The 23,404-nt window shown below is 40.1% G+C and overlaps 1 protein-coding gene across 1 annotated transcript; it reads right to left on the bottom strand.

Annotated features, from left to right (window-relative positions):
* Positions 1–16,376: 16,376 nt before the first annotated feature.
* LOC108793412 (G1/S-specific cyclin-D1-like) lies at positions 16,377–23,201 on the bottom strand. The gene is made up of 5 exons (XM_018564358.1): positions 23,004–23,201; positions 21,337–21,552; positions 20,062–20,221; positions 18,225–18,373; positions 16,377–16,526 (listed from the first exon to the last, which is right to left on the bottom strand). Exons 1-5 carry the CDS (start codon positions 23,199–23,201, stop codon positions 16,377–16,379), a joined length of 873 nt encoding a protein of 290 aa, XP_018419860.1.
* Between the last annotated feature and the right edge of the window lie 203 nt (positions 23,202–23,404).

Genomic DNA, 23,404 nt, shown 5'->3' with positions numbered 1-23,404 from the left:
GGGCTCACTGGTCTCCTCCTGTATTGGCTGCTTTGGGGGTTAATGGAGGAGTACTTTGTTATTGCTGTAGAAGGGGAGTGACTGCTGGAGATCCACTGTTACTGTCGGGGCCAGAGAGGAGAAAGCCCTTAAAGGTTGTTGCTACAGGGGCCTGAGATATTGGGGTTTTTGTGGGGGCTTTGCACAATTGGGTCCTTGGATATAAGGGGAGTGTTATGGGGTCCTTAGTTATAAGGGGAGAATAATGGGGGTTCTGAGGTATGAGGGGTGTGTTATGGGAATCCTGAGGGATAAAGGGTGTGTTATGGGGGTCCTTAGGCAGGGAACTGTATGAGAGAACTGTTAATCGGGTCCTATGTCCTGGGGCCCTACGGTATAAAGGGGGTGTTATGGGAGTCCTTTGGTATGGATGCTTTATGGGGTCCCTGAGGTATAACGTGTTATGGCAGTCTGCTCACTGAACCTGGTTTTGATGACACATGCAGCGTCGACAGCAACCTAGATGACCTCAGGAAAAACAATTCTGTGTAAGTCCCTAAGCCATGCTTCGCCCCTTTCTCAAGCCTAACCAGTAGATGCACCGGACTGGTTTAGATATCCCCATTGGAGGAGGGACACAGGTACAAGTATTTAAAAGAACACTTATATACTGTTCTAAAGGTTGCAAATACTATAATATTACCCTAAGATCACTGCTAGTAAATCCTAAGAAGTAATTAAAGAATAATATAATATATATATAGCTATGTAATATTTTTAAATATGTAAAACACATATAAGAGTAACCTAATGGGAAACAAAAAGCCTATAATGCACATTTTGGCCATAGGAGGGAGGTGTAGCCACATGCTAAGCTATTGTAACACAAGCAATGCTGATACAATGTAACGGAAAGATAAAACAAAAAAGTGACACTTACTAGAGCAGGAATGCTCTTTAATAAAACATATAGATTGGCAAAGACTAATCTAGAATTTTTTAAACAGACTTATATAATGCATCAATATGTGTATATGAAACAGTGGATGAATGCAAGATGTTAACTAGTGTTCAATGCTTGTATAATGAGATAATAAGCAGAAAGAAATGGAAGGTGTGGACCCTAATCACAAAAAGTTACTACTAACCTCAAGTTCCTTGTTCAAGCCAGTGGGGGCTAAAATGTTAAGAGTGGCTATCCAAAATATCTCACAGAGGTCTGCATTGGTAGATGGATTCAATGACATAAACTTTAAGGCCTTCGGTAGACTTTGTGTATTTAAGAGCAAAGTGTCATGGGCCACTATGCTAAACCTCCTTGCCTGAGACAACAAGGATACTGCTTTTCCATTTTGAATAGTGGCAACCCTGGAAATGCAAATATGAGTTGCTTGCCTTTTTACAAAAACTAGAGGCCATCACCTAAAATTGATGGAAAAAAAATTCCAGCACAAGGGGCGAAGGGGGTTCTTCACAGTAAGATCAGTTAGGGTCTGGAACTCACTGCCACAGGCGGTGATTTCAGCAAATAATGTGGAATTGTTCAAGAAACTTTTGGACGATTTCTTAAGGGACCGTAATATACAGGGGTACATGTAATATACAGGGGTACAGGTAATATACAGGGGTACAGGTACTCCTAGAATGAGATCCTAATAGGTTGGACTTGATGGACTAATGTCTTTATTCAACCTCAAATACTATGTAACTATGTAACCCTGGAAATGCAAATATGAATTGCTTGCCTTTCATTTAAAATGTTTTTAAGATATGAAGCGATCTTGCTGGTGGCTACATTCTAAGTCTAGAAAAATCATAGGCATATTATTACACACATGAGTGCAGCTAAGTCCTAGACTATTAGCATTGCAATAATCTACAATAGGAGGTATGGAAGTTGGAGGGCCATCCCAAATGATGATAATTTCATCAATGTAACATCTAGAAACCAGTTTTGTTGTCCCAGGAAAAACTTTACACTTGTGGAAGACTATATGACACAAAGTCAGGTCCTTAGGGACAAATATGTTTATAAGGGTTACCCTTCACCCCCTAGAGATGGTTGAAGAAGCATGCAGTACTTATTTGCCTTGAAATTTAAATTCTCTTCAGAATGTAAAATCCATTACCCAGTTCCCTTGTAAATATCAGCATATGGAACATATTGCAAAGAAACACTAGTCTATTTTACTCCAGGATCAATACCTGGGTTCCATACTAAGCGCTTGTTCACACGAGTTACAGTGCATTCTAGCGTGGTTAGCTGCTGGAATGCACTGTATCGTATCACGGCTGGCTTCCTGCATTCAGGGGTGGGTGCGTGGTGGTGCATTGAAGTCAATGGCACCACAGTCACGCCCCCTGCTCTTTGTGCGATCGCCCACACCAGAAAGCGTGGCACATCAATGCCTGTGTTCCGGTTCAGTGCGATCTGAAAAAAAAATGCTGCATGCACTATTTTTTCAGATTGCACTGGACCAGAATGCAAGCATTGATGTGCCACACGTTCTGGTGTGGGTGATCGCACTGCAGACGGGGTGTGTGGCTGTGGTGCGATTGACTTCAATGCACCGCCATGCCCCCTCCCGCCTCTGAATGCAGGAAGCCGGCCGGGATGCGTTACAGTGCTAAAACGTGCTGGAACACGCTGTAAGTTGTGTGAACAAGCCCTTTAGCCCAACCAGGGTTTTGCATTTCATAAGGCCCGGAGCATTAGTATAATATAGCTCCCAGCAGATTAAAAACATTCCACAAGAAAGTAAAACCCCTCGATTTCTTTTTTTCAGAAACTTGTTAGGGACATACCAATGTAAAAAGAAAAAAATGCCTTCTGTGAATATTTGTTTTTAAAGGTTTTTATTAATTTTAAAACAAACTAAAGTATCCAATATACATAGAACTTGTCTTAAATGCAAGTAACAATAGTAAACAAACCACTACAGAGCGGTAAATAATAATAAACAGGTAAAGGGCAACATAAGCTCTCCAATTCAACCCAAAGCAGGACCTAAGTTAAATAGAGCTCATTAGGGGGCTTTTTTTTGCGCCGCTTGGTAATATTTGTGGAAATTTGGAAGGCCAAGTCCCCCTTGTCTTTTATGGACAAAGATTGTTAACTTGGTACACCACACAAAGGATAAAATGTGGTTTTGAAAAGAGTTCATAGCATAGCATGGGATTGGGATCGGCAAGTTGCAGAAAAGGTCTAGCATTTTAGGCAGTATAGTTATTTTGATCGCATTGATTTTGCGTATCCAGGAGAGAGCATGTCTTGACCAAGTGGACAGCAGGTGTCAGACGTCCCAGGGAGCTAGTAGTGAGATGAGGAACCCACTGGCAATAAGCAGCTGACAGTCCAGAAACGCGGTACAAGTTTAGGGATAATCCAAGAGGGGTAGTCAATGTCCAATCCGTGTCGAGGCAGCAGCGAAGGTTCAAAGGCGGAAGACAGTCCAAGGGTCGGTAATCGGGAAGGATACACAGGGGCAACAGGCAATAGGAGGATCAGCAGGGAGGCTAGGTGTTCACCATAAGGTGGAATAACTCAGCAATAAGCCAGAGCTCAGGCCAGGTTTTTATAGCCAGGGGAGGTAGGACCACCCCCTGGTCACCGAGGCAATCAGGAGGCCTCCCTCCCCGGGAACCAATGGCAGACGAGGAAGATGGAAGGTGTGTACTGGGAACCTCCCCCAGTAAGGCTCACACCTGATAGCCAGATGATGCAGGAACGCTATGCTCCCGGGGAATGCGCGTGCAGCCTGCGTACTGCGCATGTGCCCACGCCGCATGACTCGCGCATGCGCACCAGCACCTCGGGCACCAGGTGTTCTACTGAGCTGAAGGGGAACCCGTGCCCTGCGCCGTGCCCGTGGTCCCCGAGTAGAGGTAACATCCCCTGCTTCCTGACAGCAGGACATTAAGGTGTATAAACATGGGTACATAATTGGCCATGTACAGGGAGTGATAATTGCTAGTAATATTAATGCCCAGGTAATCTAAGTGAGAGTCGTTCCATAGGAAGGAAACATTTCCCCAGAGTACCGCAATCACAGCAATAGGCAAGGAAATGTTGAGAGCTGAAGACTTCTCTTCATTAATGACGAAAGTAGAAACTTGTGCAAAAGACTGTAAAGTAGAAAACAGGTTGGGTAAGGTAATATGAGGTTGGGTCAAGGTAAGAAGTAAAACATCCGCAAGTAAGCTAGCCTTGTGTTTCCTGGGTCCTTTAATTATTCCATGTATGTTGGAGTTGTCACGAATGAGATGGGCTAAGGGTTTAATGGCAAGTAGAAATAAAATAGGGAATAGGGGGCATCCTTGAGGTGTGCCTTGCAATATAGTAAAGGGCTTAGATAAACTATGAAGGTAATGAACAAAAGCAGAAGGATTGTGATAGAGAGCCTGAAGCCACCCCAAAAATGTGGTTGTGAAGCCCCATTTGTCAAGGATATCATACAGGTAATCCCATGCGATCGAGTCAAACGCTTTATGTAAATCAACTGCTAACAACATCCCCGGGATTTTGGTTTGATGTAGGTGATCAATCAGGTGTATAATTTTGGGTGTGTTCTCTGGTGCCTGCCTATGGGGTATAAAAACTACTTGATCCTGATGGCTAGGGATTCTAAGTGTGTGTTTAATCTGGTTGCCAGAATCTTAGAAAATATTTTGATACCCACATTTTGCAGGGAGATGGACCTATAATTATGGGAATCAAGTCTATTCTTACCTGGTTTGGGAATCGTGGCAAAATGTGCCAGGGGGAAGAAGGATGCAAGTCCAGATGATGTTTTCAATGATTAAATAGGGCAACCAAATGTGGAGCAAGTATATCTAAATACTTCTTATAATAGGAAGTGCCGAGAGGCCAAGGAGCACGCCTTCCAATCAGACTTCAATTTTTCAAGGTGTGAAGAAAGAGCAGAAATGTTTGAATCCCTTTCCCTCTTCTGTAGAGATGCCAATTGGATGTTCTCCCAGCGCCACGTAGCTTTGTGATACTGGGAATGTGGTTGACAGTTGACTCACCGTTTTCAGCAAGGTAACGAGATAGGTACGTTTGGATTAGCTGCGCTGTGCCCGGGAGGGTAATGAGGGAATCATTCAGTCGCCAGGTTAAACACTGAGGAGTAGGGGATAAAGAAGCACATTGAATGAGGACTGGGGAATGGTCAGACCAGAAAAAATGCAAGCCTTAGCGACAGAAGTGAGGAAATGCTTCGGTTGCAAAGATATGGGCAATGCGAGAGAAGCAGTCATGTGGGCAGGAATAGAAGATATAATTCCGTGTTGAAGGATTTTTATTCCTCCACACATCAATAAGGTTATGGTCAGATAAAAGGGTATTAAAAAGCTTAATGTGGGCATCTGTGTCTGACGATTGAGTAGAAAGGGAGCGTGGTCCAGATTTATCTAGCTTAGGGTTCAGGACAAGGTTGGTGTCACCCATTATCAGCAAAGTTCCCAGTTCTTATAGGTATATTAAGCACCAGAGATTCTTGATCCAGGGAATATCCGATTGCTGTATGGGATCAGGAAGGAATTTGTTTCCACTGTTGGAGCAAATTGAACCATGCTTTAAAGGTTTTTTTTGCCTTCCTCTGGGTCAACAGGGGGTAACTATGGGCATAGTGTTCTGTTTTAGGCTTTTTTCCTCTTTCTTTTTTTTTTTTTTTCCTTCTCTTATCGCTATGGGTTGAACTCAATAGATTTGTGTCTTTTTTCAACCTGACTAACAATGTAACATTTCAAGGCTCTCAACCTGGAGACCCAGGAGAAGCTCCTGGAACAAGGCCGTGGCAGTAAGATACTCCACATATTTCCTCTGCGACTCCCGTTCTACAGGTCTTCAAATTTGAATAATGCTGTCATAAGGTTTGTTTTAACAGACTCTAGGGGGGTGATTTACTAACCTAAACACACACACACACCAGGTGTGTGTGATTTTCACACAGCAAAACGTATTTATCAACCAAAAAGTCTCTAAAAGCATATTTCCACTAATGCCATATATGGAAAAATCATGCACATGATGCATATATAATGCTGCTTCACAGTTTAGACAAAAATGGTTAGCTCATGCATTTACATTCCTTGCATTCATCAACGCAAGCAACAAAACATAGAGCTAATTTACCCAACATCACCTTGGAATTCATTCAGGGCTTTGCACAACACACCTGCTGGGTGTGTACACATTACAAAGGTGTTTAGATTCCACCCATAGATCATGCTGGGAGGGAACACACTGCAGAGGTGTATACACGTTCGTGGTGTGTTTATAAGGTTAGTAAATCAACCCCTAGGTCTTGGTTGTGGGAATCGACCACAGAGATAACATTCAACATCTTCTTTTCTATGTCATGCAGCCTGTAGTCCAACTCCTTCATTGTCACAATTCTCAACTGTAGCATGTCAGTACTTGGCACTCTTGTCAGTGACCTGTTTCCTATAACCGGGCCGCTTTATCCAATGGGCAAAGTGGGCAATTGCCCAGGGCCCACTGTCACAACTAGGGCCCACAACCTGTGCCACAACTTGGGACATTTTCCTTGGTTCCTTACGGCCACACACAGCTTTTAATTTGCAGCTGCAAGGAATTGTGCCTCCCTGATAGGGCTGCACCGTTACCGCCACTTTAATTTTTTTAACAGAAGTAGCTGCCTGACGTCCCGCGCTTGCTAGGAACCTTGCACTCGATCATCCCCCCCCCCTTTCCTGCCCTGCCAGGCCTGTGCTCGGATCAGGGGTCTGGTTGGGAATTTTAGGGGGGACCAAGTCTTTTCCTCCCATTTTTCAGGGGGGGTCCTCCTAAAATTCCAACCAGGCCTTAAGGGCCTTTGAGGGAGAACCCCACATACTTTTTTTCTAATTTTAACTTGGGGGTCCCTCCTAAAATTCCTACCAGACCTAAAGGGCCTGGTATGATTTTTTGGGGGAACCCCATGCTTTTTTTTAAAAAAATAGGGTCTCTCCTAACTTTCCTACTAGACCTAAAGGGTCTGGTATGTTTTAGGTGGGGGACCCCATGCTGTTTTTTTTTCTTTGCTTAAAATGTTAAAAAATATTTTCTTAACTTTTTTTAATTTCTAGGAGTTAGCAAGCAGAATAGCCAAGCCGAGTGCTGCTCGATGACATTTGGCTAATCACTCACTGCTGTTCGGCGCCTATGAGAATAGCCCTACAACAGCCCTATGAGTGGCTGTTGTCAGCATCTTTGACCTGACAACAGAAGATGGTTTCTAGTTTTATTCAGGTAGTCCTTGAGACTCTGAAGTAGAAGAATCCATCTAATTAATCTACTAACAATGCGACAGCCCTGAGGGCCTACAAGTATAGGGGTCCTACTAAAGTTTATCTATATCAGCCTGTGTTTCTTCCCACAATTGTTAGTTCTATATCTCTTTGAGGAAGGCTACTCCTCTGGTGGTGGATCCGCCCCTCTCTTGCTTGAACAAGTGGGTTCTTATTTCTGTTGAGGTGCCCCATCCTTTAAATACCTGATCTCAAAGAAGGTGGAACCCCAATCAAGATCCCTATACTCTGTCACTGGATCTTTAGTGTGGCCTGTTTCGCCTTAGCTCTAATATCCTAGACAGTTTTAGATTAGCAAGACTGCTGGGTCAGAACCTTGTCAAGGAACTGGTGCTGCCACAAAGTTGACAGTTTTTAGGTGCACAAATACCTGTGTGATGCTGCACTGAATTTAATCACCTGATATCTAACCTTAGTGTGACTTTGGTTGTCATGCCCTGGGTACTTTGGTTTAAGTGCTGGATGACTGAACAAGCTTCAAAAAAGAGCCTTTCATATTTCCTCTTCTGGGACACAGACTGTTGATAAAACTTTAGATAAGATTATTAAAAATGTAATGAGGTAAGAATACCTATTATCCCCCAGTCCCATATGGTCAGGAATCTAGAACTGAAGAACATGCCTTCCTTTTCTGCACACATTCAGTCCTTTTTTATGTAAGGAATTTTCTCTAATCCAGCACAATCCACTTCTACCAGTTTAAAGCAGCCTTAGTAATCTAGCTCCCTCCAAGTCTGCAGACAAGTTCACTTCCACATTAACATTTTCCTCCATCTGTGGTTCTCAAGGTTAGGGGACCTCTTCTGGCCTGTATCGGAAGCCTGGGTGCAGGAAATTGGTAGCAACCAGCTACAAAATAGTTTCAATCCACTCCCCTTTGAATTGATCTTCACCTCCAACCTATATCTGTTTTTTCAAAGTTATACAGCCCTTTGGGGAGTCTTTGCCCTGGCAAATGTTTTAGAAAGTTTACGGGGGGTTTACTCAAACTTTTTTACAGTTTCCAAGAAAGGAGGAGTCTACAAGTTTCACATGAGGTCAGTTCATTCAATGGTGGCTTCCCTGCACTAGGGAGACTTTTTGGTTCCATTGACATTTGGGATGTTTATTTATAAATCTCTAAATTCCCAAGTTGCCAATGCTTTCTGCAGTTTGTGTTAGGAAAAAGCCAATATCAGTTTGTGACTTTCGCCTTTGACCTGACTTTAGCTTCTTTGGTGTTTACCAAGGTGCTGGTCTCTGTTCTGGCTCTTCTAAGGCTATTGGGCATCTCTGTGGTTGGTTATTTTAATGATCTGAGCCTTATCTCCAAAGGACTTGAAACTAGGCTTCTGAATTTGAAGTAAAAATTTGCAAACTGACAAAGGGATCTCTGGGGTGGTGGCTCACGTCTCAAATGCTATCATTAAGCAATCACCAGATGCAATTCTTGCTGCTCAGGTTCCCTTGGAAGGACACCTGGTTCAGGTACAGTTTGGCAATGACACAGCAGAATCATCATTGAAGCACTAATAGTCTGGCTTTGGCACAGGAAACAAGTACAAGCCATTTGCATGGTCTACCATACTGGTGTAGAAAATTGGCTTCTCGACAGAATGTTATAAGCAATGTAGCGATGATATAGCTCCCAAACTGAAACAAATATACAACACCTCCAGGACCTCAGATAAACTACCATCCACAATGTGCGAGAACTGCATTACAAATCAGGCAGAGATCCTCTGTTGTGGTCTTCCAAAAGGCCAATCTCAATATGTAAGGATTTCAAAATCCTTACAAAAATCTTAGTTTCAACACTCATGACAGGCATTGACACCCCAATAAACACAGCCCAAACTGACTCTATGCCACATAAAGCTAAAGCCATAAACAGACACATATTTTATGCCCATTTCAAACTGTTACATCCCAACAAAGGAACACATTTTTAGCAATGCCAGATATTAAAAACATTATTAAGTGGACTGGTGTTATGTGCTGCAAGCAATGTTAGCAATGGGTTTTGGCTGAAACTTCCTGGCCTACATATCTCTCTTGTATAGGTCTCTGCAGGCACACATACCAATTGGCGGAAACATCTCCTCATCCTTTAGTATCTGCAGGGGCCATAGACAGGTGTGCCCCCTCTCCATGGCCCTGTTTACCCAAATGATGGAGCAACTGCCCTTAAACACTAAACTTAGGAGTTAAATCTTAAAAAATGCATTCAAGTACCTTAACTATTAACAAAAATGTATCTTATTTGTGCATCGCAAGATTTAACTCCTGGGATTAGTGTCACTTTAAGATCTCCCCTAATGTTAAGGGGCTCCAAGTCAGTGGAATGTATAGCTATAGAAAAAAAGAGGACTGTAAAAACAGTAATAATATATAAAATAAGTATACAAAATGTATGAAACGTAAAAGAAAAAGAAAAGGCCCTAAAATGTCTAAATTGTACTTTATCTGGGTAGTATTTATTTAAATGTAGCTTGTTTGGGGGCTAAATGAAACTGCAAAATTTAAAAATAAAATGATGGTAGCTAAAAATGATACAATGATGCTAGAACTCAAGCCAGGGTCTAAATAATAGCCCCCTGAAGTATGCATCTTCAAATGTCAGCAGTGGAAGAACCCCTCACAGAAAAAGCAGCAGTCACAATATGGTTGTCAAAAGGGAAACATAGATTGATGATTGGTTTTATTTTATTTTGGCAAAATACCAAATGACATATAGTCTGCAGTTTGTCAACAGCATTAACACAGCAATTTGTATACCCCCCCCTCCCTATAACCTTTGTTTTATTACCTATTAATCCTGCCAGTAGATTCTGTTTTGGAAGTTGACAAGTCATTGCTGTGCGATTTTTTTTTTTACTGCAGAACAAACAGCGTTGTCACCTAATTTAGAAGTAGATACATTTATTAACTACTGGTAATAAAAATAGGTTCGGGGGAAATGATAGAAGTCACACTTTAATGTTTCAGATCATCATACAAATTTAAATATTAGCCAAAGATAACACAAGTAAACACAACATGCAGTTTTTAAAGGAAGGTTTTTATTATTAAGGGAAAACAAAATCCAAACCAACATGGCCCTGTGTGAAAAAGTGTTCCCCCACCCCCCGTTAAATTATAATTTAACTCTGGTTTATCCCACCTGAGTTCAATTTCTTTAGCCACACCCAGGCCTGATTACAGTCACACCTGTTCGCAATCAAGAAATCACTTAAATAAGACTTGACTGACAAAGTGAAGTAGACCAAAAGATCCTCAAAAGCTACACATCATGCCGAGATCCAAAGAAATCCAGGAACAAATGAGAAAGAAAGTAATTGAGATCTATCAGTCTGGAAAAGGTTATAAAGCCATTTCTAAAGCTTTGGGACTCCAGCGAACCACAGTGAGAGCCATTATCCACAAATGGCAAAAACATGGAACAGTGGTGAACCTTCCCAGAAGTGGGCGGCCAGCCAAAATTACCCCAAGAGCGCAGCAACGACTCATCCAAGAGGTCACAAAAGACCCCACAACAACATCCAAAGAACTGCAGGCCTCACTTGCCTCAGTTCAGGTCAGTGTTCATGACTCGACCATAAGAAAGAGACTGGGCAAAAATGGCCTGCTTGGCAGAGTTCCAAGACGAAAACCGCTGCCGAGCAAAAAGAACATAAATGCTCATATCCGTTATAACAGAAAACATCTTGATGATCCCCAAGACTTTTGGGAAAATACTCTGTGGACTGACGAGACAAAAGTTGAACTTTTTTGAAGGTGTGTGTCCCATTACATCTGGCGTAAGAGTAACACGGCATTTCAGAAAAAGAACATCATACCAACAGTAAAATATGGTGGTGGTAGTGTGATGGTCTGGGGCTGTTTTGCTGCTTCAGGCCCTGGAAGACTTGCTGTTATAAATGGAAGCATGAATTCTGCTGTCTACCAAAAAATCCTGTAGGATAATGTGCGTCTATCTGTTCGTGACCTCAAGCTGAAGCGAACTTGGTTTCTGCAGCAGGACAATGATCCAAAACACATCAAGTCCACCTCTGAATGGCTGAAGAAAAACAAAATGAAGACTTGAGTGGCCTAGTCAAAGTCCTGACCTGAATCCTATTGAGATGCTGTAGCATGACCTTAAGAAGGAGGTTCATGCTCGAAAACCTTCCAATGTGGCTGAATTACAACAATTCTGCAAAGATGAGTGGACCAAAATTCCTGCACAGCGCTGTAACAGACTCATTGCAAGTTATCGCAAACGCTTGATTGCTGTTCTTGCTGCTAAGGGTTGCTCCACCAGCTATTAGGTTTAGGGGGCAAACTATTTTTCACACAGCACCATGTGGGTCTGGATTTTGTTTTCCCTTAATAATAAAAACCTTCCTTTAAAAACTGCATGTTGTGTTATCTTTGACTAATATTTAAATTTGTTTGATGATCTGAAACATTAAACTGTGACAAACGTGCAAAACAATTAACAATCAGCAAGGGGGCCAACACTTTTTCACACAACTGTATGTGTTTAAATTTTGCCCATGATAACACTTTAAATCTGCTAAATGCACTTATTCCTGGGACCCTGGAACTACTGGTACGCACATACATACATACATACATACATACATACATACCCTGTCATGCCTGAATCTATCAAACAAATGAAGGCTCCATGAGGTGTCTGCTTTTCAAGGTAGGCGTGAAACTTAACTCAAGGAAAATATTTGACCTCACTTGCCAACGCAGTTTAATTCTGTATAAACAGTCTTTTGATCCGATAAATTGCAGTAGCAGCCTACATTTCTGTAAAGGTTTCCATGAATAGTTTATTAGAACAGTTTAGATGATGGTGTTTTGCATCTGATTGGAGCTTATCTTTAAACAGGTTAAACAATGTCTACTTGACAGATTTGCTTCAGCCAAGAACTCATTTATCACACCCAATGTTTCTATTTCCCCATATTTTTTTTTTTTTCAAATTCTTTATTTATAGGCAAAAAGGGTGGGGTACATTGCAAGGGAGCACACGCGAAGGCCACATGGTCTCACAAAATGTTAAAACAACAGACAGTGAGACTTATAATACAAACATGGTAACAGATTGTAATATCAGGTCTGGTAACCACATTTGTCACCGCCCTTAAGGCATTTTTTTAGGTGAATCAACGTAAAACCAACACTAATGTCGAGGTGAGTGGTCAGGCCTAGCCCCACAAAATGGGCGGCCAAGCCCCCCACGATCACCCCCATTCCCCATATATTTTTAAAAGTAACAAGCATATTTGTTTTCAACAATTTATTAATAAAAAGTTCATACACACAAACAATCATTAATAAAACAGTCTAAGAGAACAATTCCTGCTATATAGTGCGAAATACATCAAATTCAAAACAGCAGGAGTAGACCTTATTTCATAGCACAATTGCTAAGAGACCATAATTAAAAATAAATAAATAGGTGACTGCTTATTTAGGACTTCAAATTTGATAAATGCATACACCACAGCAACCCAAGACAATATTTTAGAAATAAACTGAAATGGTTTTGTTTACTTGCAAACACAGTATTCTATATTAAAGTGACACTAAACTCAAGAGTTAAATATTAAAAAATGCTTTTTAAGTACCCTAACTATTAACAAAACTGTAATTAATTTGTGTATCACTTGGCTGTATTGGCAGTCAGTAAACTAGCATTTATAGAAGGATAAATTGCAGTAGCAGCCTACATATTTCTGTAAAGGTTTCCATGAATAGTTTAATATAACAGTTTAGATGATAGTGTTTTTACATCTGACTGGAGATTATCTTTAAACAGGTTAAACAAAGTTTACTTGACAGATTTGCTTCAGCCAAGAACTAGAAGTATATGTGGTGCATTATAAGTGTGTATACACACTTTTATTTTGCATGGAGTTTTTATATTATGACAATGTAATGGGAGACCCCTTTACCATTATCATTGCTCATTTATCACACCCAATGTTTGTATGTCCCCATATATTTTTAAAAATAACAAGCATATTTGTTTTCAACAATTTATTAACAAAAAGTTCATACACACAATCATTAATAAAACAGTCTAAGAGAACAATTCCCCCTATAAAGTGCAAAATACATAAGATTCATTACAGCTGGAGTAGACCTTATTTCATAGCACAATTGCTAGAGACCATAATAAAATAAAAAAAAATTAGGACGATAAAAAAAAAAGAAAATAAATCAAATAAATAGGTGACTGCTGATATACGATTTCAAATAATAACCAACACATTTGACAAAAGCATACGCCACAGCAACCAAGAGAATATTTTAGCAATAAACTGAAATGGTTTTGTCTACTTGCAAACACAGGTTTCTATATTAAAGTGACACTAAACTCAATAGTTAGGGTACTTGAATGCATTTTTAAGATTTAACTCTTAACAAAACTGTAATTCATTTGTGTATCACTCGGCTGTAGATCCTCAAATCTCTGAATTCATGCTGACACTATCCTTCCTTCTGGAGGGGGGCTACTTTTCTTCCCCATGGTCCCTGTGTGTGTTGTAAAGTAGCCACCGCTCCAGGCTCGCTCCTGTGAAAGACTACAATCTCACATTTAGTTTACTAATTTGTATTGACATACAAATGACATTATAGTCTATGATGGGAGCGAGCTTGGAGCGGTGGCTACTTTACAGCACACACAAAAAGAAAAAAAAACACCTTCCAGAAGGAAGGACAATGTCAGCACAAATTCATAGATGATTTGAAAATCTACAGCTGTGTGATGCACAAATGAGTTACATCTGTGTTAATAGTTAAGGTACTTGAATGCTTTTTTAAGATTTAACTTCGGAGTTTAGTGTAATTTTAAGGCTGTATAAAGTAATGTGAGCGCCAAAAACAAGCACACTATTTCTAAATATGCATTTCCTGATATTCTGTTGCATAAAAACTACACAGAGTAAAGTGAGGTCTGCTGTGTGGTCGTTTAAAATGAATATATCATTGCCATTGGTTCTCTTTTTAGGAGAGCCAAATACAAGAAAAGCAGTGTGCCTGCATCTGCATTAAGCACCCCTGTGTACTTAACCTTGAACATGTTTTACTTTACAACATTGTCTGCACTACAAACATGGAGTCTGACTGTGAGGGTATGAGCAATACAAAGGTATAATACAATTATAGCTGCAACCTGTTTGGGTCTTTGGATAGGGACTTATAAATAAATACTAGTAGCACTCACAAATTCAGAATTTTGCATACATCTTATATATGTTTAAAATGTACTGTATTTTCTCATGGAACAATCGGAATATTCTTTTCTTGACTGGCAAAAACATATTCAAACCATTATAACAAGCTAGACTACACCTGAGCTACTATGTCTTCCTTTATGGAAAAGTACAAAGCCTAGCGTGTCCTGTTGAGCAACCAGGCAGCACAGAACTGTAGCTAGAATTGTGCACTAGTGCCTGAAAGACAATAAAACCAATTTAGGTTGTCGTCAACATTTAAACAGAACAGTTCATTAGTTAGAACAGCATATTTGATTACATATAACATTTTGTGCAGTATAGCTTTAACTTAAAATAATTTAACAATTCAAATAACAAAAAAAACCCTCAAACAATATGCAACTGATTAAATTAAAATACAAATAATAACAAATAAATATTAAATAAAATAAATAAATCACAACAAACATAATACTGTTGGTCTCGGTCTCATTTGTTTCTGCCTTTTTCTTCCACATGAATAATTATTTCAAAGCATCACATGCTATTTGGTGTAGTAAAGCACCCATCATGTAGCCGCCATTGTTTCTATTAAAAGTGCTTTGTAAAGGATGCCTTGTAAAAAACCAGGGTTCTAACACAAGACCATCTTAAATGTATATCTCTATCAGGCCTAAATTACAAAGTGGCATCAGTCTTTTGCACCTAGCTGGCCAGTTAGCTAAAGACCCTGAAGCTGCCATTATTGTTCAGTGTTCACTAGTATAAGCCCAACTCTTTCTTTGAGCCCACCACAGCATCACTCGCTGGAGATGTAGTACTGCTCAGAAGCATCTTAGATGTTTGCCAGGTCTGGCTTCATTGCATTTGCTAAAATTCAGAATGGCACACTGAGTGGAATGCAAACTTTTGGACAGTTGAAACTCTACTTATATATTATGTACAGTTCACCAATAATTGTACTAGTAGATTAGGGCTGGTCTTTAATGTGCACCTGTCATAAGAGTTACACAGCTGACATTGCTGGCCACGTTCTGAGAATGGTAGTTTCCTGTTTTATTTAACTCTGAGTCATGGACGCAGAGCAAGCATGCATCAAATGCATGTTAAAAAAAAAAGAATTCCCTATCGCTATACATATTCAGAGTTGAATACTTAAAGTATTGAAACCATTGAATCAGAATTAAAGCCAGGCAACAAGCGTTTCAACAAGGAGATCAGCACTAAGATCCTATGTGTAACAGGCTTCTATTACTGGGGCCGCTGAAGTGTATTTGAAAATGTCCATAATTATGTAAGCATTGTAGAGTCAATTTAAATTCTTAAAGGGTTTATTCTGTCAAGACATAAAGCACACTGGCAGAATAACCGTGTAAGAAAAACACGTCTTCAGTGTTTACATAGATCCCCTTTGCTATCAATCTTCAGGGCTTGTGTCCAGGTGGTCAGATGACATAAGGCGTCAGAACAAACGAAAGCCAATAGAGTATGAGGAGACAGTTACAGCTTTTTTTTATCTCAGTTTATAGTGTCCCTGCATCTAAGACTTTCACATACCTAAATGGATTACCTTTAATTACATGGTAAATATACTTTCAAGTTTATCGCAGATCAATCGCAGATCAATTCTCTTATACTGAACACCATTAGTTCAGATGCTTCTGGGACTTTGCATAAAAAGTGAATCATGCCTTAATACTTAAGTGGTTGGAAAATTGTGACTAACACAGAAGTAGCAAACCCCCCTTTTGAGTAAATTGAGAAGTTTGCACAGAAATTATAAAAGCCTTTGGGCTAATGAAAGATTTTAAACAGTAGCCCAAACCTGTCCAGTCATACAAAGTATGAATCAGTAATGAGGTACAGTAATACTCAATGAAGTTATAAGTCAAAGTCTAGAACGTCTGTGGGGGTGCTGGCCCGTTCAATTTCCTCCACAGCCTTGGAGACTGGTACTTGGTTTCTTTCAGCTTCCTGGAGGTTGGATTGTAGGGATGCTTCAATCTGTTCTTGACACATTCTCAGGATATTCTGCGATCAAAGATAAAAAAAAAAGTTACAAATATGATCAACGTTGCCTGCTCTTGGTACCTTATTCAAACCTGTGAAAACACCAATCACTTCCCCACATGACATAAATACATTGAATATAGTAGTGTTCTGCTTAAATAAATATTTTCCTCTTGGGACCCTTCATAAGGCAGTACAGTGGGTTCCACCCTCTTGATGAATCAGGAATAGGTAATCAATGACTGCCCACTCTCACCCACTATCTGGTGACTGCACTTTCACTCTACCCCTGCTTCCTCATAGGCAACGTTAACATGATCACTCTGCAGAATTAGCAGGTTAGAACACCTTGCAAAGCAAACACACAGTCAAAGCGGATTAGTGTGCCTTTGGCCCCCCCATACTGTAAAGGTACTGTTTACATTGCACAGCCTGTCCTAAAGATTGTGCAAGATTATATGATTATATGAAAAGGCTACAGTGTAACAGATGGTAATAGAAGTGAGCGAGGTTAGCGGATGAGACAGAATGTGCAACTTAAATACAAGTTGCTCTCCCTGTATTTAAGAATTCTACATTTGATTACCATTGTTTGGAATCAGGAAGTTCTTGTATGAGAGACCTATGTTTGTTAAAATGTACCTGTGCCCAGGCTATGGACAAAGTCTATTGACTATGAACATTAAAGCTATCCCTGACTTCTCTAGCTGCATGTAGTGTAAAATAATTAATTCTCACATAGCCTCAAAGATCACAACAGAGACTCTAAGGTCTGCTTTCAGCCAGTTTATAAGGGCCCTTTCATCCAAATGTGTAGTAATGCACATTACGTAAGTTGGTGTGCTGTGGTGGCATGTGCTGTGACACAATGTACACAGCACCTATTTTTTATGGGTTGAGGTGCTTTGTAGCCCATTCATTTTGACTCTGCTTCTTTCGAAAGTAATGGGAAAAGAAGGTTTCAGCGACTCTGTTGTGAACTTAGGATGAATTTCCCCTTAATATCTTTACCTGAAGAAGTAAGCGAGGGCTTGTTTCAAGTGCTTTTACTGTTTGTTCAGAATATGTAAATACAAATCAGACAATGCAAGATACCTTTACGTACAAGTCTCCTCCTACACCCCCCCTGTTGTGTATTAATGTAATGCTTTAAAAGCCAGTAGAGGTACCAGTATGTTTACATCACATGGCAGAAGGTCTCTGTCTGGGAAATAAACTTGAGCATTCGAAGAAGTATACTCCTGGGATTTGGGGCTCCCTAGGTGCCAAGATGAGAATTTGACAATATATAAAGGTAGCTTACAGTACTTTTTTTGAGCACTCTTCAAAAACTATGGGTTCATTCTAAAGGATAAATTAATCTAAAACTCAAAATGTCATCTTTAAAGTGCTTTGGCTGATTGATTCAATTCAAAACTTCTTATAATCATGAGGGACTTCAGCCTTGGGAATACGATTATAGATTCCCCTGCCTCTGCATTCTTTAAGTGGTAATATCAATAGAAAATTCAGCAGAGACCCTGATACCCACACCCATCTTGTAATGGCAATGGCACGACGTAGATGCACATACAGTATCTCACAACCATAGTTCATGACATATATAGGAAGCTAGAAGCCAATGACAGCTGTCATACCCATCAGAAATTGCTAAATGTAAAGAGATGGCAAAGATTTATTAAATTGAATGTAAGGTAGTTAAAAAAAAAAAAATCTTACTGGGTCACAGCGGATGGCTTGTGCAAGGTAGTTTGTGGTTGCCAAGCTGGAATAACTTATCCCCAGATTTTCTGGCCCCAGTCCATTCACTGCAGCTGCTAAACTAGCTGCAGCGACCAGAGAAGGAGGTAGTGCAATAAAAGTACAGTCTACAAAGCAAAGACAGCAGAATGTTAGTAATAATCACCAAATAATCATTAATAAAGAATAGGGCAGCTGGTAATGACTACATTCTATTATAAAAAAAATTATTTTTAACTTATATTTATCTTTGGATAAATGAACATTAGATTTTTTACAACAATTACAAGTATTTTACTTTCTAATATGAAAAGTAAAAAACATCCAGACCCATGATTCTAAATCTAGATATATACAGGATAATTAGATCATTACCTATACAGTATATGTTGGGGGCTATAATAGCAAAATCTCTGCAAATGAGTTTCAAGCTGCTTAGGCTGCTCTTTCAATGTCTGTACTATAGCATGGGATGGTTGGGCAATGTATGCATTAATCACCAAGTAAATAGTAAGGGGTCTATTTATATGTTTTTCCATATACTGGTCAACTTCTGTTCACACTATGCTCGCTGACTCCATCCAGTAGCAAGAATGTTATGCAAACGGAATTCGCCCAGCCATAAAGACATAAATAGACCCTTATGTGTCTGAAATTAACAATATTACTGATTTTCAAGTGTACATTCTTCTTGTTATTAGAAACACTGATCCATACACAATTTTTCTCCACCATTAAAGTTGCCTTTAAAAAGTCTTAAACATTGACTCATTAACTGATCATTTAAGTTTTTGTGGTTGTTATACAGATGAAAAATGTGCTAACTTCTTTTATTTCCCAGCAACAAGATTTCCCCGCCAGCTGTCCCAGTCCTGCCTTACTGCTATACTTCTTACAAAGCCAAATTATGTAGTCACTGTCCCCAGGTGAATTAAGTAATCATGGAACCTATGTGCAAGGGGGTGAAACCTGAATAAAGGCCATTTGGCAGGGGATAAACACAGACTACTGCATTTTAGTGACTAGCATCATCAAGTAGTATAATAGCTGTCAGACATTCAACCAGAATTTTGGATGCAGTCTTACGATTATCTGACCATGTACAGACACAGAATATTGCTCACAACTCTGATGTGAATGAATGGGTTTGAAAATGATCTGGTGTTCCCTGTTTTCTGCTGGTCACTGCTGACCTCCTTCTGAAAATGATAGTTGCCGGCTGTTATACAGATACAGAATAACATCAGTACTCATTGGATCTGCTGTTGAACAAGTATGCAGCCTGTGAAAAAGTTCTGAACTGTATACTTGTTCAGGCTTAGTGATGCATTGACAGTGCTGAAGCATCACTGTGAAAAATAAATTTTCAGAAAAGCTCAGTAATATTAACCTATGTATTTCTCTCTGTATTTCAGTAATATAAACCTATGCAGGTTTCCATCGATGAGTTTTATTTCTATATGTAAACCATCTATGGAATGCACACCGCAACTGTTGGAATGATTAGAAGCCCTTTTGCAGATAGCTTTAACTGTCAGCTGTTAATGCTGGATTTACTGGATTTATACTGTATATTACATGAGAAAAATATGGGTGCTAGCAATGCTGACCTCTCTCTAATGCTAGTTCGCTGGCTGCATTGCTGATGCTTTGGTTTCTGAGTCTCTGACAATGAACTAGTATAGAAATAACAAATGCTGACACTTTTGGTATATACAGTATTAACTCAAAGCATGAAGAAGCAATTACAAGAGAGGAAGGTGGTGTAACGTGACACAAGATAGACTGAATGATGGACTACATTTTTGGAACTCACCTGTGGTGCACAGTGCAATGAAGGTTTCCGAGTGTCTCCTGACTTGCTGTAGTCTCTCTGCTGGAAGCCTCAGCAGTGCCAGGAAATATGGAAGAAAGTCTCTTGGTGTCACTGCTTCTATGTCCCACTTCAGCTTGTTCAGGACCAGTAGTTCCATTGACTAGACAAGAGAAGAACAATTCAGAACAAATGTATAACACTCTGACTCCTCGTTACTTTGGGGCTTCCTTTAAAAAAAGGCCTGTAACAAAACAATACAGCCAGCAACAATTCGGAACTATGCCCTGTGAAAAAACACATGCAGCCTGTTATTACTGTAATGCATGTGGAGAGGGATGTGCTGTTAAGATGCTGCAGGACATCAGCAGCATTGAGATGTATCAAAGGATGAAAAAAAGGGGAAAAAACCCTTCCCTTCTCCCACCTCAATATTACCCAAGGAACACAGTATTGTGCTACTTATAGAACATTCAGAAAGGGTTTACATCTACTTTAACAGACCTGCCAGTGCCTACAAGCCCAATACTGGCCTATTGCTATACACTTTATCAGCAGCACTCTCTATGTTTTTCCTATCACAGCTAAAGCACACTGTCAGTATGGCTGCTGGGAACCTACTCTTTTACAGTGAAGTGGTTGGCTTACCCAAACCCCCTCTTTTTGGCTCTTCTGAAGCTGGCCATACACCTATAGATTATCTGCAGATTATCTATGGTCAGATGGGAAAAGTGCAACATATTCCTTCATCTACGCTAAACTGTGTGGATGGAGGAATATCCCACTGTGCCAAGCTTCAGTATCTTGCTAGTCGGCCCCGCAGGTTCTCAAAATACCTGAACAATGCCTCCATCCAATCAGAATGTTCAGGTATTTGGAGAGCCAACGGAGCCAACTAGCAAGATCGAGTTTAGCGTAGATAGAGGAATCTGTTAGACTTTTTCCATCTGACCATAGAAAATCTGCAGATAATCTATAGGTGTATGGCCAGCTGACCCAAGCTCAAAGGCCAGGCAGTGCATTATGGTCACTATGGTGAACTCCTGAATTAATTCACAGGGTCCAAATACCACGGACATGCTGGATTCACTGCAAACCCATGGTAGCAGTGAACCCAAACCTGATCCCTATTTATTGTCATGTTTTGTTTTGAATTAGTGTTTAATATAGGATTAATGTCCCCACTGCAGAACTGGAACGCCACAATTATCTTATTGCAAGGTAAAATGAAACCGTTTTGTGTACTGGCCCATTGAACGATCTCTAGCTGGTACTTACCCGCAGCTCTGTATCAGTGAAGGAGTAGTCGGAATACATGCACAGGCTCTCGATGGTTATAACTTGGGACTCCTTCAGTTTTGAACAAAGCAGAAGACAAGTCGCCCCCAGGAGTTGAAGTCGTCTTTTTTCTACAGGTACCAGAGACAAGAAACGGTCCAAGCAATTTACAGCCAGGGGGAACACCTCTTCTCCACACCTTTGATCTTCACACACCTGGTACAAAGCAGCAAATTAACACAAATATATGTGACCAAACTAATCCTGTAAAATTTTGTGAGAAAAGTAATATGGCGAATATCATTACTACCTTTTTTCCAGGATTTTCATCTTGATGTTCATTGCCTATTAAGTCACTAACGTGGAACAAACATGCAGTAGGTCTGAAAAGTATGAGCATCCATCCTGCATGTTTATTCCTAGGTCAGCAAGTACTGGAACCAGGATCAAGATGACCGCCTCAGAGCCTGCACCTTTAAACATGTCAGCAATGGCATATTGTCTTAAAGTAGATTTATGGGGAGACTGCCATTGTTTCTGAAATTTATCTGCTGTTATGCTGATCCACTGGTTTTAGTACTTTCTGGAACAAGTAGTCAGTTCAGGAATTTACATAGATACATAGGAATATCAGGGAAAGGTCAAAATCCACTAATTTGTATACTCATTCCCATCATTGACTCATAGAATTGAAGCAAAAGGGTCTGGATGACAGCCAGGCAATCAGCATTTTGACAAGGAGAGGTCAGTAATGACAGCCTCCTTGTTTCCTTCATAACAAGTTTTCTTTCAAAGCTTTAAATGTTATAGGAAAAATGCATATTTTTTCAGACTCAATAACACATACAGCATAATAAGTGGTACAGCATAATACGTTAGACTATTTGATAGGTGCTACAGAGAGCAGTGTCCCATAGCAATTACCTAGATTTCAGTTTACTTTGTTCACACCAGTCTTATTCCTTTCTTGCAGAAATGCAAGAAAGGAATAAGCACCCATTTACACTTGTGTGATTTGTCCTGCACCTGTTGTCACACTGCAATGCCCATTCCCATTGGAAAGATGCTGGGACTTCTTTTGGCGCTGCACAGTCCATAAACTTCAATGGGAACACACGATAAATGCATGCACGCACATTTGTGCATAAACTCTCCTAAAAGTAGATGATGCCTGATGATGACACAGCATATATAGCTTGTCATTGGCATGCAAAAAATTCCCCAAAGCATGAAAAAACATCAAAAAAGAGCAGAAACGGTCTACAAAAATGCACTATTCAAACACATATTCATGCCGCAACACTACTGTGAACAAACACAAGATTAAGTGATGATGTGCAGTAGTCCATGACAACCAATCAGAAATTATGTCTTATCAAGCTAAACCACCATAAAATTTGGTTGTTGTGGATAACAATATCCTGCATCCTCAGAGCTCTCTGCAATGCTTAAAGCTTCAATCAGATCTGTCAGCTCTTGCGCATTCTCTCTCTTTTCATTACAGAGCTGGAGATCAATGTTAACTCTGCAGGGCTTATTTAAAAAAATATATATTACATTTATTTCAATTATTATTAATAATAATCAACAATAGAAATCCAGATCATAAGATGGTGAATTGCCATAGGTCAATTCATGTTTGCCTTGTAAAGCTGTGGTTATCTTACCTCTAACATCCAGCTGGTCAGCATTTTCCTCATGTAGGGGTGCATCTCTCTCTGCACACACTGGAAGTATGTTGGAGATGGAGTGTATCTCTCTTGATCTGTAAGCAGCCTTTCCAAAACCCTGCTCTGCAAAAGGACAGGATCAACCTGTGCTCTGAGCTCTTTCTCAGTTTCCCAGCACAGCAAACTGCTCTCCATAACTTTGTCTGTGTTTTGGTGTAGTTCAACAAGAGCTATTGCAGTTGAGAGATGTCCCTTTAAACTTTTTCAGCGTGACCCTTTAAACCTCAGCCTTATATACTTCCAGACTTGAGTCAGTCCTGCCCACTGCCCCTCCACAACTGCCAATCTCAGCTACTGTGTGTAAACAGGGCTCTATGGGACAAAACATGCTCCCAGTA

The sequence above is a fragment of the Nanorana parkeri genome, unplaced genomic scaffold (assembly GCF_000935625.1).
Source record: "Nanorana parkeri isolate BGI_ZX_2015 unplaced genomic scaffold, ASM93562v1 scaffold747, whole genome shotgun sequence".
NCBI classification, from domain to species: domain Eukaryota; kingdom Metazoa; phylum Chordata; class Amphibia; order Anura; family Dicroglossidae; genus Nanorana; species Nanorana parkeri.
The sequence above is the reverse complement of the archived record's forward strand: the minus strand, read 5'-3'. Positions and strand labels throughout refer to the sequence as shown.

What these genes read in the sequence shown, in the direction of transcription:
- LOC108793412 (XM_018564358.1), bottom strand. Translation starts at nt 23,201, where the DNA reads ATGGAGAGCAGTTTGCTGTGCTGGGAAACTGAGAAAGAGCTCAGAGCA. An exon ending in TGACCAGCTGGATGTTAGAG is followed by an intron (nt 21,553 to 23,003) that starts GTAAGATAACCA and finishes GCTTTGTACCAG; the next exon opens with GTGTGTGAAGATCAAAGGTG. An exon ending in TCACTGATACAGAGCTGCGG is followed by an intron (nt 20,222 to 21,336) that starts GTAAGTACCAGC and finishes TCTCTTGTCTAG; the next exon opens with TCAATGGAACTACTGGTCCT.